The sequence below is a fragment of the Micromys minutus genome (genome assembly GCF_963924665.1).
Source record: "Micromys minutus genome assembly, chromosome: 11".
Classification (NCBI taxonomy): Eukaryota; Metazoa; Chordata; class Mammalia; order Rodentia; family Muridae; genus Micromys; species Micromys minutus.
The window spans coordinates 32289540-32306196 of NC_137980.1; the positions used below are offsets into that span (position 1 = coordinate 32289540).

The window sequence follows — 16657 nt, forward strand, 5'->3', positions numbered from 1 at the left end:
TGTGGTGAGCATCTTACCTGGAGAAACAGATATTTGTAAAGTCATAGTTGCTGGAAAGCTCAAAGTGTGAGCAACTCTGATTTAGGAAAGACGAAACCAAATTGACAAGATTCATTCAAAACTGGAAATGGAGTTTCTGGATGCTGGTCAGTAAACCTGTTGAAAAGTAACTGGTTTTGACAGCATTAAGATCAGAGGTCTCTGATCAGAGCACCGTCCTATTTAATTGAGGCATGATATTATGTCAGCATTATTTAGGTCACATATTTACCTTTATCTGCATGGCTTGAGGTTTAGGTTAATAGGGGGCTATCATGATCAATAAATTCACTAAGGCTATTTGCAAGAGGAGACAATTTCTCCAGGAGAAAGAAGGCATTATCCATAGAAAAGAAAGATGGAAAAAACCAGTAAACATCACAGGCCTCTGTAATATTTGGACACATTTAAGCGGTTCAAAGATACTCTAAACAAGATAACACATTTATCCTAAGTTCTCTTTACCTAACAAGGAAAATGAAGAAATTAAAGTGTTCACTTTATGAAACAGTCTTTTGTACTTTGACATTTAATATGCACATTAAACATTTTCTTTAAAAAAAAGCTGCAGTTGGAATTCCAATTTTTTTTTAGAAATTAAATCCACACTGAACAATTAATTAATTGCAGCTTTATGATAGTCTGTGAGAAAACTAAACTCATGGCGCTAGGTAATTCACACAGAATTGAACAGCAGTCTGTTTGTTAACATTAATGTTTAAGCTCTAACTACATGTTATGTGTATGCTTTGCATTTTAGCCCATGACTCCTGAGTACTACATGAGTAGAAATTTGAACCCATACAAATAAATTTTCACTATGTATGACTTAAAATGACTTGAATATTTCCAGTAACACAATGCTGTGGCACCTTCTGTTGGCTACTTATATGTCAACTTGGTACCAACTGGAGTCATCTGGGAAGAACTGAACCTTGATTTGACAAGATGCCTCCATCAGACTATAGAAAGGCCCGTGGAAAACCCATGGTTTTGGTCTCTGCATGTTGCAGTCTTGGGGACTTTCTGGATTGTGATTAATCTTATGTCTTTTTCTGACAAAATTATGTCTGAGTCTTTTTAGGAAAATCCTAAAATTAACTTTATCTGGCCACTATTTGGAAGTCTTTCTTATGCTCTGGAGAACAGTAGGCACAGATAAGCCCAGAGCTAGATGAAGCCATTATTCCAGGAATTGTCTTGGGGTATCTGTCCCTGGGCAACCTCAAACTGTTGGTGCAGGGTAGACAGAGACAACTGACAGCCTTTGACTGGTCATGAGAACAGGTTACAGTTGGAAGGTCTCACTTGATTATAGGTTAGAGCCCTCTGAAATGTAGTTTAAAGATAGAGGGTGTGCAGGACACACCCCTGAGTAATAAGACAGATTGATTACACAAACCTTTCCTACTTTACAGCAGACGAGGAAACACAGGAAAGGGGTTAGGTGTTAGTATTTGTTCTTTATAAAAAGACTGGTCCAGATAGTCCCTGTTTGTCTGGCATGCTTTAAAACTTCAAAAGCTGGCAGCCTAAAAGAAAGCTGTGATAAAATGTATCGGCTTGTGAAGACATTCTTTAGATTCTTTAAATCAGACTTACAGGGGGAACCATGACAATAAAGTCTGTTTTGTTTGTACTTTCTAATTGGAACTGAACTTGTAACCCTGGACATGTAATGAAAAGTCAAACACATAGTCTGTACCACTTGGATAATGATTAATCTGTGTTTGTTCTGGTTGCTACAGAAGAGGCCTGATTGCTAGCTGAATCCCCTTGATCAGTCATACCTCTCCTTACTGACTCCTTACCTCCTCTGTAGGCAGCCCCTTCAGCTAGGATGCTGACTCTAGGTGAGCAAGCTCCTCCCACCCACCCCACCCCCTCGATGGTTTCCTCCTACAGTTTTTCTTAGCACAGCAGTAGAAAGCAAACTAGGAAACTCTGTATTTGTCTTATAGCCAGAATGCTACTGCTTTTTTTTTTTTTTAACTGAGAACATCCTTGAACTACATACCCAACTCTGTATTTGCTTTTGTTCAGACTTGATTTACTATTAAACAAGCAAGTGGTATTTATAACTGATCATTCCTTACACTTTTTACATTAGGCCGTGGTTTAAACATACGGTGATCCTGTTCGTTTAAAATTATTTGTTACATTTTTAAGGAAGAGGCTATTTGGAAATAAGAAACATATATGAACTTTTAAATCTGCTTTGGCTTATATTGATTTTTTGAGAGGTCGTGATTTTTTTTCCAAACTGGATATTTGATATTCAAATCATAATGTGCTGGGCTATTTCTTATGTTGTTATCCTAAGTTTTGAAGACACTGTAGCTTGTAACAATTTGACTCCATGCTTCATGTTAATTTATTCCACGTTAAATGTATATTTTGGATGCATCACAAATATAGCTTTTCATGAAACAGCCCTATGTTGTCCTAAATACCAGAAATAAAACCCATTAACTATATCATATATAGTTTTCAGAACACTTTATGTGTGTTTTTCTGGGTACTACAACATACCTCTAATATGTAGACTTGTTCAGGAAGTCATATGATCTTAGTCAAAATATGCAGAACTCTGTATACATGAGACATACTTTGAATATGTTATAAGATCTGTTTTTTCCTCTGAAAGTGATTGTTCCTTGGCAACAGTATCATCATGTTTGGCTCTTCTGGGTTATTAATCAGTGTCAAAGGGAATACAAGATAATGTACTCATTGTGGGTAGCAGAATTCCTGGAATGGCTGGAGTCTGACTTAGGCCTGGCTCCCAATCTTCGGTTCTGTGCCAGCTCTACTGCAAGAAGCATGTCTGCCCCTTGGGGGCTAGTGAAGAACCTGGCCTATAGTAAAAGTCTGTAGCCTGACAGTACATGAAACAGAGGAGGTTTAATCCAAATGAATCTGGAGCATGCCTGGAGTACTCAGGGAAAAACACCATTCCGATATATACTTCATTCAAATTGGGTTGCTGAGAAGGGACAACAGTGACATTTACTTTAATGTTTTGCCAAACATCTGCAGCACCCTCAAGGAGGCCAGCAGGCAGCTTCCACAGCTGCCTCACCACACTGCATCTGGCCTTGCTACTAACACGGAGCAGAGAGTGAACAGCTTTACCCGATTCTTCCCTTTGACCTCCTCAGAGAAGTTTCATAAAATTAATATTTGCAATTTCACAAGTTAGCATCCTGACTTTTGAATTGTATGAATAATGCATTGAATTTTTATGAAGCTATTTAGACTCAACAGAAAATCAGCAATTACTATTTGTAAGGGACATTGTAACCAGTTCATTAGCAATTCCTATCTATTATCCATCCATCCACCCACCCACCCATCCATCCATCCATCCATCCATCCATCCATCCATCCATCCATCCAACCATCTATCTGTCTATCTGTCTACCTAGTTTCTTGAGAAAGGGTTTCTCTGCATAGCCCTGTACCAGCTATTCTGAACCAGGCTGGCCTAGATTTCAGAGCTCTGGCTGCCTCTGCCTCCCAAGTACTTGGATCAAAGGCATGCACCACATAGACTTATAAATGTCTCTCTGGTGTGTAGACTTATAGTCCTTCATATATATACACCCAGGAATGGTATGGTTAGGTCATGTAGTAGTTCTATGTATTCTTAAAACATTTTAACATGTTATGTTTATATGTATGTTTGTACAATCATGCATGTATGTGTGCACACATGTATGTCTTTGTGCATGTTATCTATGACATAGAGCCCAAAGAAGCTGGGTTCTGATATCAGGGAGAAACTCTACAGCAACAGCCATGACAGCAGCAGAGCAGATTCACTTGACTGCAAGAGTGAAGGACCAGCTAAGCAGCCGTTCTCTCTTTCCCTCCTCACTACTGTGTGTTCCTTGGGTGCTTGATGACAGCTATTCTAACTGCTTTTACTGTGTGCTTCCCCGATGGCTAAGAATGCTGAGCACTTTTCACATTTACTGGCCACTTGTACTTTCCTGTGGAGGACTGTTTATACTGTCTAGGAGCCTGTTCATTGGCTGAATGGGCTGACTTTATTGGTGCTCAAGTTTTATATTCTTTATGTAGACTGGCTATTAAACCCACGTGAGCTGTGTCCTTTATGAAGATATTTCCCCCCTCATTCTGGTGATGCTTTCCTGGGCTGTGCAGATGCTTTTTAATTTTTTAGAATCCCATTCGCCAGTTCTTGGAGTTCTTTTCTAGGCTGCTAGATCATTTTTTTCAGAGAGAACATGCTGTGCCTGTGCTTACATCTTAAGGTTCTTTATTGGTGTTTCCTCTAGCAGTTTCAAGGATTCAGGCATTAAAGTCGATGATTAATTTTGAATTTATGTTCATACAGTGTGAGAGATATGGACTGAGCCTCATTCCCATGTAGGAATGGATGATAAGATAGATATTTGTTTTTTTTTTTTTTTCCAGCACTAATTATTGATGGGTGCCCTTTTCCAAATGGTGTTTTTAATATCTTTTTCAAAAATTAGATGGCTCCAGCCAGATCTGCAGAATTTCTGTACTCTTCTGGTCTTTTTGCTTGTTTGTCTTTTTTTTAAAATGCTACTACGATGCTGTTTTAGTTCCTATGGCTCTGTACTATATAGGAGCATTGGCATAGAGTGTTGGGATGCCGCTGAGACTCTGGTATTGGGATGCTGCTGAGACTCTGGTATTGGGATGCCGCTGAGACTCTGGTATTGGAATACCGCCACTATTACTTTGTTCATTAAGTATCATTCTGGATAGTCAGAGATTTTGTAGAATTAAGTTTTCTAGTTTTGTGAGGATTTTTATTGGGATTTTGATGGGGTTTATATTTAACGTGCAGATGTCTGTTGGCCGGAGGTCAGTCTTCACAGTGTCATCTCCTTTCCCTGAACGCAGGCGCCCTGGAAAGTGTCTTCTTCAGTTTCTTCCATGGTCTCCAGAGGTCCTAACCTCTCACGTTAGGTTTCTTTCCAATATTCTGCTTTCCTTGAAGCTATCGGAACTGTTATATTTTTATTGATTCATTAAGGAGGATGATTTTAATGACATGTAGAAAGGTTGCTTAGGAATCTGTGTTCAGCTGATACCATGAAAGTTTTCTGAATGTGTCTATAATATCTAAGTGTCATCTGTAAAGAGGGATACCCCAATTTCTCCCTTTTCTTTTTATATACTATTTAATTTCTTTGTCTTACATTTTTGGTCTACTTAAGACTTAGTGTACTATATTGAACAAGAACAGTGAGAATGGGTGCTCTTCTAATAGTGAAAAAAATGTTTCCCGCCTTTCTCCATTTAGTATTACATTGTCTGTAAAATTATTGTCATAGTCTTTAGTATGTGTGAGTCTATTTTTTATTCCTGTTTTGTAAGCACTTTTACTTGGAGGGAAGATGAACTTTGTGAAAGGCCTTTCTATATCTATTGAGACGTTGATGTGGTTTTTGGATTTTTATTCTCTGTGTTGCATTAATTTGCTGAACCAATCTTGTATTCTTCACCTGGGTTAAGACAGACTTGGTCATAATACACTTGTGATTTTTTTAATAAGTTTTTTAAAACAGAACTTACTTTTATGTCATGTGTATGAATGTGTACCTGCATGAATGTGTGTTCCCTGTGCATATCTGGTGTCTGCAGAGGCCAGAAAAGGGCTCCTCTTCCCTGGAAGGGCTGTGACAGATGCTTGGGAACCACCATGTAGGCACTGGGAAACAGGTTCTGTTAGAGCAGAAAGTGGACTGATGGCCACCAAGCCACCTCCCCAGCTTCATATGTATGAGTTCAAATGAGTCAAAGGAGTATGACTGTAAGAATTTTGTTAATGTCCACCAGGGAAATTGAACTAGAAGAACTCTGTGTCTGTCTGTCCATCTCTACTGTGTGTGTGTGCCTGTGCGTGTGTGTGTGTGTGTGTGTGTGCATGTGTGTGCATGTGTGTGCATACATGCATGTGTGTACACGCATGTGTGTATGTATTTTATGTTTTTAATCTAGTTGGTATCAAAGCAGTAGTGACTTTGAAGAGTGAATTTGACCCTTTGCTTTCTTTTTCTATTTGTGGAACACTTCTCCGAGTGTTTCAGTGTCCTCGGTCAGTAGCTGAAGAATTACAGCATGTTGAAGGAGGGAGGATGCTTTGCTTTTTCATGTTTACTGTGTCTCTGTGCTGTGTTTGAGCTTATGGCTTCCGGTTGTATTTGGAGATATTCCTATTGTGTATCCTACTTTTGGGGTCTCAAGTTTCCATTTGCATGGTTTCCCTTCTTTGTGTAACAGTGCCGGGGCTGCTCATACTTAGCTTACAGTCTGTTCTGTGTGGACTCTCTCATTCTTCTGGATGCTACAGTTCATACTGTTCTCTAAGGTAGTTAACGTTTTCTCTTGATGTTTCCCAAATCCCCTGGGAATGTGAAAAGCTACACACCGAGATCAGTACAAGCAGGGGCATCTCCTAAATGTTTTATCCACCCCTCAACCCCCAAGATGCAGCTGTACTGTGAGTGGAGCATGGGAGAGATTGAGGATTTTAGGTTTAACAGCAATGGTTAACAGGTAATTGGTCCCAGTGGTGGGTGCTTTCATTGAGCCTCTATGCTCCAAGTGACCCACATTTAGGGTATTTGTACACAATTAGACTTGCTCCAGGAAACGAAGAGGGCTAGCTACCACTCCTCAGTACCACTTCCTTAACCCCAGCTTCCTGTGTGGACTGTTTTTGGCTTTGGGGCTTCTAGTGGTTCAGCTGTTCACGGCTGCATCTAAAACATATACGTACCCTAGGATGGTTACAGTTTTCAATTCCAACTCCCTGCCCTGTGACTGTTCCCCATCCTCAGCCCCTAAGGATAGTTTCGTTTCAAACAGTAGTTTCTTTCTCAAGACGGTGCCTTCCCTCTGAATCACACAGAGTACAAGAGTCTGATTCTGTACCATTGTGGAACCCCCTGCCCAAGGAAACTCTCTTTCATCAAAATCACCTTGATTTTAGGCCTGCATGTGTTTTACAGGGTTATCCTAAAGGTAGGAATCCAAGTCACTTTTCACCAGGGCCCCAAGCCTAAAGTTTTCAGAGGCTTTATGCCTTTTTCCCATCTGTCTCCATCAGGCATCTCTACCCCACCAGGCATCCCTACCCCAGAGTTCGGGGTCTTAGGCTGGGCATTTACCATAAGCCACTGGGTTTTTCTCTATACTTTTGAGATATCCTATCCACAGTCTTGTAGGTTCCCTGATTTCTTGTTCTCTTGCTTTCTTTGAAATAGAGCCATTGGTTTTCCTATTCTGGTTCTTTATTAGTTCATGCAGAAGCAATTTTTAATTGACTATTTTGCCTGGAAGATCTCCACCTTAACATTTTGAGCTTCTCATTGGTCACTTCTTGTATGAAGATTTTTCTTCAAATGAACTATTGTGTCTTAATGGTAATTCCTGTTTAAAGTATTACATGTAAACTACATTCCAACCTTAAATTATTCAGTGTCTAGTTATTGCCATCTTAGTATAGAATATGGTAATTTTTAAAAGAGGAAAACAAATTTACAAGTCATTTTTATTTCTAAATTTGTATTAACTTTCTCGTCATTCTTGTCTACCAAACTATTCTCTGACTGTTTTCTCATTTGAAAGTGATTTTGGTAAACTTTATTTCAAATGATATTATTCTACATTTGTAAAATTCATAATTTACAGAAGGGCTAAGTGCTTTTTCTTAAAAACCGTCTTGACTTATTTGTGTTGTGATTATTGGTTTAATGACTAGAGAAACCTGTTCAGGTTATTTCTAGTTTGTTTTTTAACCCAAATTGTTAGTTACATTCCATCATGAGGTGGTTCTACTCTGTAATCTGATTTATTTTTTCAAAATTATCTTCTCACGAGTGAAGCAAGTTTCATTCTCAACATACCGTTCAAGTTCGGGAGAAGGGAGGCAATGTTCAGCAAAGCCAACTGGATTGTGTCTAATGCTGTTGGCAACTTTCTCTCTCTCTCTCTCTCTCTCTCTCTCTCTCTCTCTCTCTCTCTCTCTCTCCGCTCTCTCTTTTAAAGGAAACTTTACCATATTGGCCTAAACTATATCAACCAGGCTCTTTTGTATTAGTTGGAATGCTTTTAGTTTAGTCTTCTCCTTTCAAGTCTGTAACCCAAATTCTGTGAAAATATTTAAAAGTGTTATTGACTAGAAAACTCACCCTCCACGGTGGGTATATTGTATTTATCATTGGTCCCCAGTGTTGTTATCCAAGAGTTTTGGTAGCTTTTTTACAAATATAAAATCGTATGAGATTTGTAATCATCAAAGACTCAATCTAATTGCTTTGTTAAAAAGTTGTATTCATTTGGAAAAAATTTTCAAAAGTTCAGATGAACGTCTCCTATTCAGGTGCATGTTCAGAGCAGATAGGTCCATGGAATTTTACAGGTGATTTTAAATGCCGAGCGTCTGTATTTCGTATAAAATTAAAACACGCAGGAAATGGTTGCGATTTTTTGTTGGAGGCTTTCTACCCTGTCTGGTTACAAGCGGGGGATGTGACCACCACTGTACTTCGTCTGTCTTCAAGCTCCATGAAGAGCGGAATGCTGATCGCAGACCATCTGGACTTTGTCTAGCTTTGATAATGCAGCGCAGAGGCGTTCTAAAAATAGAGGGAGAACTGGTGACCGTGAGGCGGAGCTTCCGTCACTGTTCCTCACTCGCAGCCATGCGCCTTGTGTGGTGATTGCTGTGTCTCAGAGCATGTTAAGTGGAGTGGTTCTGATTCCAGGGCTTCCTGCAGGCTTGGACACAGACTATGTTAGAAAACAGTTGTTCAGCTTTCACGGGGGATCTGCCTTCTGCAAGTGCAATGTTTGACCCATGGGAGGAAGTTGTGTCCCCTGGGAGTTAAGCTTGGGAAATGGACTAGGAATACATTGTCAAATGAAGACACTGTTGTGGGTTGGTAATCTTTGAACTTCAAAACTGAAGACCTAGCAAACAGCAGGGTTGAGCAGGCAGGTTGGTTTGCTGTCTTTGTTTTGGCCGGACTGGGAAGGATAGTGTTGGTTTTGATAGGAGGAAATTTTAACTATCTGTTTATACCCAAGGCCACAGGAGTTTGAGTCCGTGCTCAGCTTTCTCCTGCTTGTGTGGATTTACTCTGATAAAATAGGAATTTTACCATGTACAGTGTTGGATTAGACCCTGAAACAACACAAGTGCTTACACAAAGTTTTGTAGCTCTATATGTAGTAGTGAATTAACTTTTCTTTGACATCTTTTGATATAGGGAGGTGGCTTCAAGTTTGTTAATAGCCATGGGATCCACATGCTACTATCTGTCTTATAGCTTATTCCTATTCTTTTTTTTTTTTTTTATCTTTTTCAGATATTAGCTCAATCATGTACTGAAATCCTAGAATTGAGTCCTTCAAGTGTCTGTGTAGGGGGTAAGTGTTTAGAATTTTAAAAATACCATGTAAGAAATTATTTTTCTTTTCCGCCTAGCTAAAAGATATGATTTGAAACTCATGTTGGAAGGAGAATAGCAAAATTAACTTTTTTGGCATCTTTTTTTGTGTAAGGATTTTTAAATAATTCCTTGAAATATTTCTATTTTAAATTCAAATTTTTTAAGATTCAAATGTTATTTTAAATAATGAGCATATTGTGTGACAGGCTTTTAGAATGTTCTGTGTATTCAGTTCATGTTTGAGACCTTTCTATGGCAAATAAAATAAAATACTGAATCCTTTATGTGATTGGGTGGAATTTGAAACTGCAGAGCTCTGTGCCCTAATGACCTGGCCATTATCATATCTGCCAGCTCCAGGTACATATGGAAGTGACATAGCGGCAGAGTGCAGGAATGAAGCAGGTGGCTTCATTAGCTGCTTCCTAAAGCAGACTCAGGTTGCCACCTCCCAGACACCCTTGCCCAGGCATCTGATTTTCCCTCTTCAAGTTGAGCCCAGAGTTCATGTTAACACAACTTTATTTAGAAAAGGAAAAAAAAAAGTCCCATCCTGAAGAAGGAAAAGGGGGATATATTATGTGATTTATCACTGAACATTTTGGTTAATGGATGTGTTCTCAAGCCCTGCATCCCTTAGCTCCCTAATACATGATCATCGAGACACTGAGCAGGAAGCATGCATAGGGACTTTCCAGAGTATCAGGGTCTTTTCTAAGGATGGGGATCATTAGCTTCCTAGGAAAACCATAGACAACTATGTGGAAACTACATTAAAATAATAGCTTTTCTTTATTACATTCCTTCTTAAGCTTTGCAGACTTTGAATATACTGTTTTACCTAGTCACTTTCCCACAAGGTAGATCTATAATGTGAATGTGAATGTGTGTGTGTGTGTGTGTGTGTGTGTGTATGTGTGTGTGTATGTGTGTATACTTGTTTCATTTCTATGTTCTTTCTAGGAGAACTTTGCACCACCTTTTTGTAGTTAGCTCAGATCAACTCTTTAACATTTCTCTTGCTTCAGTTTGCCTTTGGGACAAGAGGTCATCACCATTTGATCGCTAACATTATAGTCAGGATGCAAGTATTCTCTGCCCATCGAGAGATGAGGTCTGCCAGCTTTTCTCCTAGTGCATTCTTTTATATTCATTCATTCTATAAAATTCAGAGCCTTTTAGACATTGTAGATAGGGACACAGTAAAGCAGCTTCCTGTAGTCTCTGTCATGGCTGTAAGGAATCCAATCAGTAGACTGTCTGTCGCACTGTAAGCTTGCAGGCAACAGAAGAGAAAACAGCTCGACAAGTTGTTTCTTTTTTTACTTATTTCCTAAACTTAGTGACAGAGTGGAAAGGAAAAGAGTACATTCTTTCTTGCAAAACCTGTAAGAATAGAACTGAAGGAACTGAGATAACCAGGTAATGATTGCTTTATTTTAATTCTAATACCTAGGTTACCATTGAAAAACACTCTAATAAAAACTAAAGTAGCAGTTCCACGTGACGACCCCTAGATAGTCTAAAGGAAGCAAGCTTGCCTGAACTCCCACATCCATGGTTATCGGTGAAGAGGATCAAATGTGGAAATGTGTGCTGCGACGCTCAATGCTGTGGCTGTTCTTAGTGAAGCACTGGTTACAGCACTCATCTTTTTCTTTCTTTCTTTTCGGTTTTTACCTCTAGAGAAATTTCAAGTTGTCCTGAGTGGAAGAGCAGTCACATCTATCAGTCATGATGGCAGTGTCCTCTGTACATTCACTGCGAACAGCACATACACAAAGAGTAAGTCCCTAGGAATGCCGGCGTCACCTAAATGTCTTTGCTGCACAGAAGCTTGAGTATCTTCCTGCAAAATGTATTTATTTTTATTTTATATGTGTGAGCGTTTTGCTGAAACACATTTGTGCCCAGTGAGCCTATTACTTGCAGAGGCCAAAAGAAGACATCAGATCCTCTCAAACTGGAGTTATAGGTAGTTGTAAACTCTTAGGTGGATGCTAGGACCCAAATCCATCTTCGCTGGAAGATCAGCAAGTGCTTTTAACCTGAGTCATCTCTGTAACCTAAACATTATTCCTTCCTTCCTTTCTTTCTTCCTTCTTTCCTTCCTTTCTTTTTCCTTCCTGTCTTTTCTTTCTTTCTTTTCTTTCTTTCTTTCTTCCTTTTTCTTTCTTCTTTCCTTCCTTCCTTTTTCCTTCCCTTCTTTTCTTCCTTTCTTTCTTTTCTTTCTTTCTTCTTTTTCTCTGACTAAATTAAAATCAGCTGTGCTACGGTTTTTATTAGAGAAGAAACAAAGCTTCCATGATAATAATATGAATGGCAATAATTATTTCGTAGAGGCAGCACTTGCTCCTGACTTAATAAACATTTGACCTTGTTCTTGGTGACTTCACTACTTAGAAGATGGTCTTTGATGTAGGAATCACCCTCCTATGGTGAAACAGCTAATAACAGGCACAGCTGAAAGTCGAAGTACCTGAATCTCTGTTTTGGACTAACCACATCAGTCATGTGATCAAATTGCCCTTTGTCCAGACTTATATTTCACTACTCTTGCCTTAAAATTCAATTGTGTCAGACGACTTCATTGCCTGTGGCCTTCATGCTATTGTTGGATTGTTTTACCATCTCTTCCCAATGCTTAATGTCAAATAACTTTTTGGTTTCCTGAAGAATTTTTTTTGTTGTCAGTTTGGTTTGTTTTTGTGCTGTTGGCCTTTTATGCCTCTAGAGTTCTCCAGAACTGAGTTGTGTGGTAGTCAGTTCATCAGTGGGTCTTGCTTTCCTGAGTATGTTGGTTCAATAGTAAAATGTTTTTTTTTCAGTCATTGTATATTTTGGCCTTTAAAATCTATGAACTCTGGTGGAGCTGTATTTAAGAGATTGATCTATAATTATGCTGTTTCTTTGATGATTTGAGCATAGTGTTGGCCACACAGCAAATTGCCAATATGTGTTTGTTGGATTAAAGTGATGAGAAACTCAGCTTAGTAAATGTGGACAGCACGCTCTCTTCTCTGTATGAGGAACCATTTGTTAAGGCAAAATGATATTTGTAAAAAATGCATAGCAAATCATACAGTTGAACAGGGAGGCCTCACTTTATTTCTGTTCAGCAGTTATCAATCGGAAAGTGCTGGGTTTATATGACTCTTGATGACCGTGCATTTGCCTTGATTATAACACAGACATTGATGATATTCAGTTTATTGAATTCTCGAATACATGGAGGTGGATTAGTATTTTTGTTATTTGCATTCTGACATGATCCATTTGCTTATGTAAGTTTCTTCAGTAGTTCCACTCCTTGATGAATTGTCACACATACTGTTAAAACTCTCAGGGAGCTTAAGCATCCAGCTTGTTAAGGTGTGCTTATGTTTTAGAGACAGGTTTTTTGACAACCCATGAGGTAAATTCATTTATATTTAGGTCCTAGTCTTCCTTTCTTCATCCATTCTAAGTTTTGTTTATTAGAAATAATATCTAATTTACCCTTGAATGGCTGAGGTGTTTGGAATGTTCAGGATAAAAAGTTATATTAACAACTGTATATTACTATCTTAGCTAAGAAATATAACTTTTAATTTACCATATTTTTGTATCAAGATTTTATAACTTCATTTTACAATTTTCTTTCTCTTGCCTTTTTAGCTAGACTTTAAATATGTGTATATACTGTTGACCTTTCTCATACTCCCCACCTGAGTTCTTATTGTGAAATGTGTGGCACTTTAAAAATGAGACTGTATTTGTGATGTGCAACTAGTTATTAACTAAATGATATTCTATATTATAGGTGAAAAACCAGTGAGTGTTCAGCCCATTTCCATCCTTTGTCCTGCACCTGTCCTGAACACAGATGGAGAGTAAGTACATCACCAACATGGAGTCTGGCTCCTGCCTGCTCTGCTGTGTGAGGCTGTCTCTCTCTCTCTCTCTCTCTCTCTCTCTCTCTCTCTCTCTCTCTCTCTCTCTCTCTCTCTCTCCCTCCCTCCCTCCCTCCCTCCCTCTCCCTCTCTCCCCCCTCCCTTCCTCCCTCTCCCTCTCCCTCCACTTCTCCCTCTCCCCTCCCATCTTCCCCCCTTTCTCTCTGTGTGCACACACATCATTTTGAACTCTATAGTACTGAATGTACACCCTCACAAACACACATAGGAGTTCCAAAGTAGGATTTTAAATGTTTTCTATGGAATTTAATAAATATTAAAGATAAAAGAAAGTGGAGTGAGGCTCATGGTACAGATAACTTTGTGCTTTCCTTTCCATTTTAGTTGATTATTTATACTCCCTCTTTCTTTTGTATGACAGCAGACCGTGATGATAACTTGTTAAAATAAGAAATATTTAGTTTAGAAGAAGGGCTCTTTTTAAAATTATCAATGCATAAATAATTTTAAAATTCACAGTATTTCTATTTGATTTTTCTTGTACTTTTTAGCAAATAAGTCCTAAAAGCAGAGACATTCTCTACTTTGATATTAATGAGTGCGGTGGTTTATGGTGCTGATCAAATTGATGGAATTACTTAACGTTGATATTTCCCATAGAGCATAAACATAGTAAACACAAGAAGCATATGTCAAGTCAAAAACAGTGCTCACATAGTGAAGATTTTCTTTTCCTCCATGGAATCAAAGAGAATAGGATTTATATTTTGCTATTGGCATGGCATGAATATTTGTTTTTTGTGAAAATATTCAATATGGCTATTGGACAGCATTTCTGGCTATGCAAAAAATCTAACAGTATTAATTTTGTATTTTAAATAGATCAAAAGGGCTATATTGTATAAGTTCAGAACTTAGACTATTACTCTTTTTTTTTGTGTGTGGGCGGGGAGGAGAAATAAAGGGGGTAAGAGCAACCCTTTTTTAGTGCCAGGTAACTGTGGGGCAGAGCATACCAGGTTGTTACCAGATAATGGTGAGGCAGAACATACCAGGCTTTTGCCAGGTAACTGTGGGGTGAAGTTTAGACAGAATCTTACCACTTTGACTTTTGCTTACCTCTGTATTTGTGTATACTACTCATACATGTCCATATGTACCTGCCATGGTCATGGGGAGGGAGGTAAAAGGGCAGCTTTGGCCTTCCCTTTCATGACAAGTATCCCAGGGATCAAACTCAGGTCCTCAGACTCAGCAGCAGGCACTTCCACCTGCTCTCTCCTCGGCCCCTCTGTTGGAATACTGCAACACAGCAGCTACTGACACTCTTTAATGCTTCGTAGACAGAAGAAATACATCAGACACATAATTTTTTATAACCCTCACACATAATGATGAATGTTGGGCGTGAAAACCCATGATTTATTTACCTTTTGGTATTGATATTTTGCTTGTAGGTACAGAATGTTTGGGGATGCAGATTCATCCAAAAGATTTGTTTTTGTACTATTTTGTTTTATTTTATTATCAGACTCTAGCTAATCACCAAGGCTAAATTTTAGAGAATTTTTTTAAATATGCTGGGTTCTGGGAAATACCATTGTATTCTCTATTTCCTATGCTGCACATAATTTGCAGTGTTTTCTTCGCCTTGACTTCTCTTTAGATATTTTTTGTGGGTAACCAGTTCTTACAAGGTTGAATTAAAAAAATCAGCAGAACCAAGACAGTTTAGCCTTGTAAGGCGGCTGATGCTTAATTTGTTTGCCTAATTACAATTTGGCTAAGAATTCAAACCCATTAAATAGCTAGTTAGTCTGTGTTTGAAATGAACACATCTGGCCCATCAGTGGAGGGAGGCTTGTCCTGTGTGAGGGTGACAGATGTGGTGATGGGTCCCACTCTTCTGAAACCTAAATAATTAACAACGCACTGGTGAAGTAGTCCTAGACAGAGAGCCTCAAAGACAGATGCGTGGTCTCAGAGCTGACCCCGCACACGTGCCTCAGCTCATTAGCCCTCTCTGTTACTTCTCTCCTCTTTGTGAGGCCTTTTTAAAAAAAATGTGCTTGCGGATTTTGATTTAAATAAGGGCTAAGATGGATGTTTTCTGGGAGGTGGGACTAAGAGCTTGCCTTATCAGACTAGCTAAGATGTCTTGTGTTCAAATACTGATGTTACAAAGTAAGAACAAGTTACAAAAACTCCAGCCTGGGAAAGGGATATGGAGGGTTGACATGGGGGAGAAAGGATTCTCTGTAAGTATGAATTTGTCACATTGAAAATTCACTTAATGAACAAGTTTCAAAACAAAGAAATTTACAATGTTTGGGCAGCTCCTATCCAGGAATAACCCAGCTGAACAGATCTGGAGTCCGGTTTCCAGCAGCTTTCTTTGAAGGAGATCAGTGCTTACACAATGTACTTGATAGAAATTTTGGCTACACGAACAACATCTTGGGATATGGGGAAGAAAGGACAGGTGGAAGGAGCTGGGTTTTCCCAGCTCTTCTCATTGGACACCTGCTCTTTTCAACCCTTCATACACTTAAGGTAATTGTGTCAGCAACATTTTTGGTAGATTAATTTGTGTCAGTTGCTTATTTGTAGCAAGATGCCTCCTTTGAGTTTAAATAAGGTGGCCTCCCAAAAGTTCTTTGACTGGTACCCCCTCCAGGTCCCACCCCCTTCCTCACCCCCTTCCCCCCACCCCCATTTCAGGCTCTAGGTATGCTATGCTACCAATGCACACACTTGCAACACAGAGGTTCTCTGACCTTGTTCTGGGAGACAGCAACAATAGCACAGCTGTTCTGGAGTACTTGAGATTTCAAACCTGTGATCTGACAAAAAGAACAGAATAAATTTGGTAAACACGCATAAACACATCGTGAAGGGAAAAAAGAGAACAGAACAAGGCAGAGTCTTAATCTACAGCTTTCTTGACAGGGATGACTTTAGGAGGCATATGGTATAGTGAGATGTGCGTTCACAAACATTGGCCAGAATCTTCTGGCAAATATGAGATAAATATCTAAATCAGATGAAAGTGGTAGCATTATCCTCTTACAAGGCAGCGTGGGAAGCCACACAGTCCTTGGAGTTAGAGATGGCAGATTCAGGTCACTTCAAGGATATGATACAGGATCTCTGGGATGTGCAGTGACTCAGGGGTGAGGGCTGGACTTGGTAATTTGTTAAAAAAATTTTTCCTGAACATTGTAACTTTTCAATGTTAAGAGTAATTTATTTTGTCTGGCATCC

The 16657-nt window shown here is 39.0% G+C and overlaps 1 protein-coding gene across 1 annotated transcript in view; it reads left to right on the forward strand.

Annotated features, from left to right (window-relative positions):
• Positions 1-16657, forward strand: part of ANTXR2 (ANTXR cell adhesion molecule 2) — a 120803-nt gene that overhangs the window by 23268 nt on the left and 80878 nt on the right. The window contains exons 8-10 of the mRNA XM_080924936.1: positions 9417-9477; positions 11187-11285; positions 13303-13372. Coding sequence (XP_080781062.1) covers positions 9417-9477; positions 11187-11285; positions 13303-13372 — 230 coding nt within the window. The remainder of the gene's footprint in view (positions 1-9416; positions 9478-11186; positions 11286-13302; positions 13373-16657) is intronic.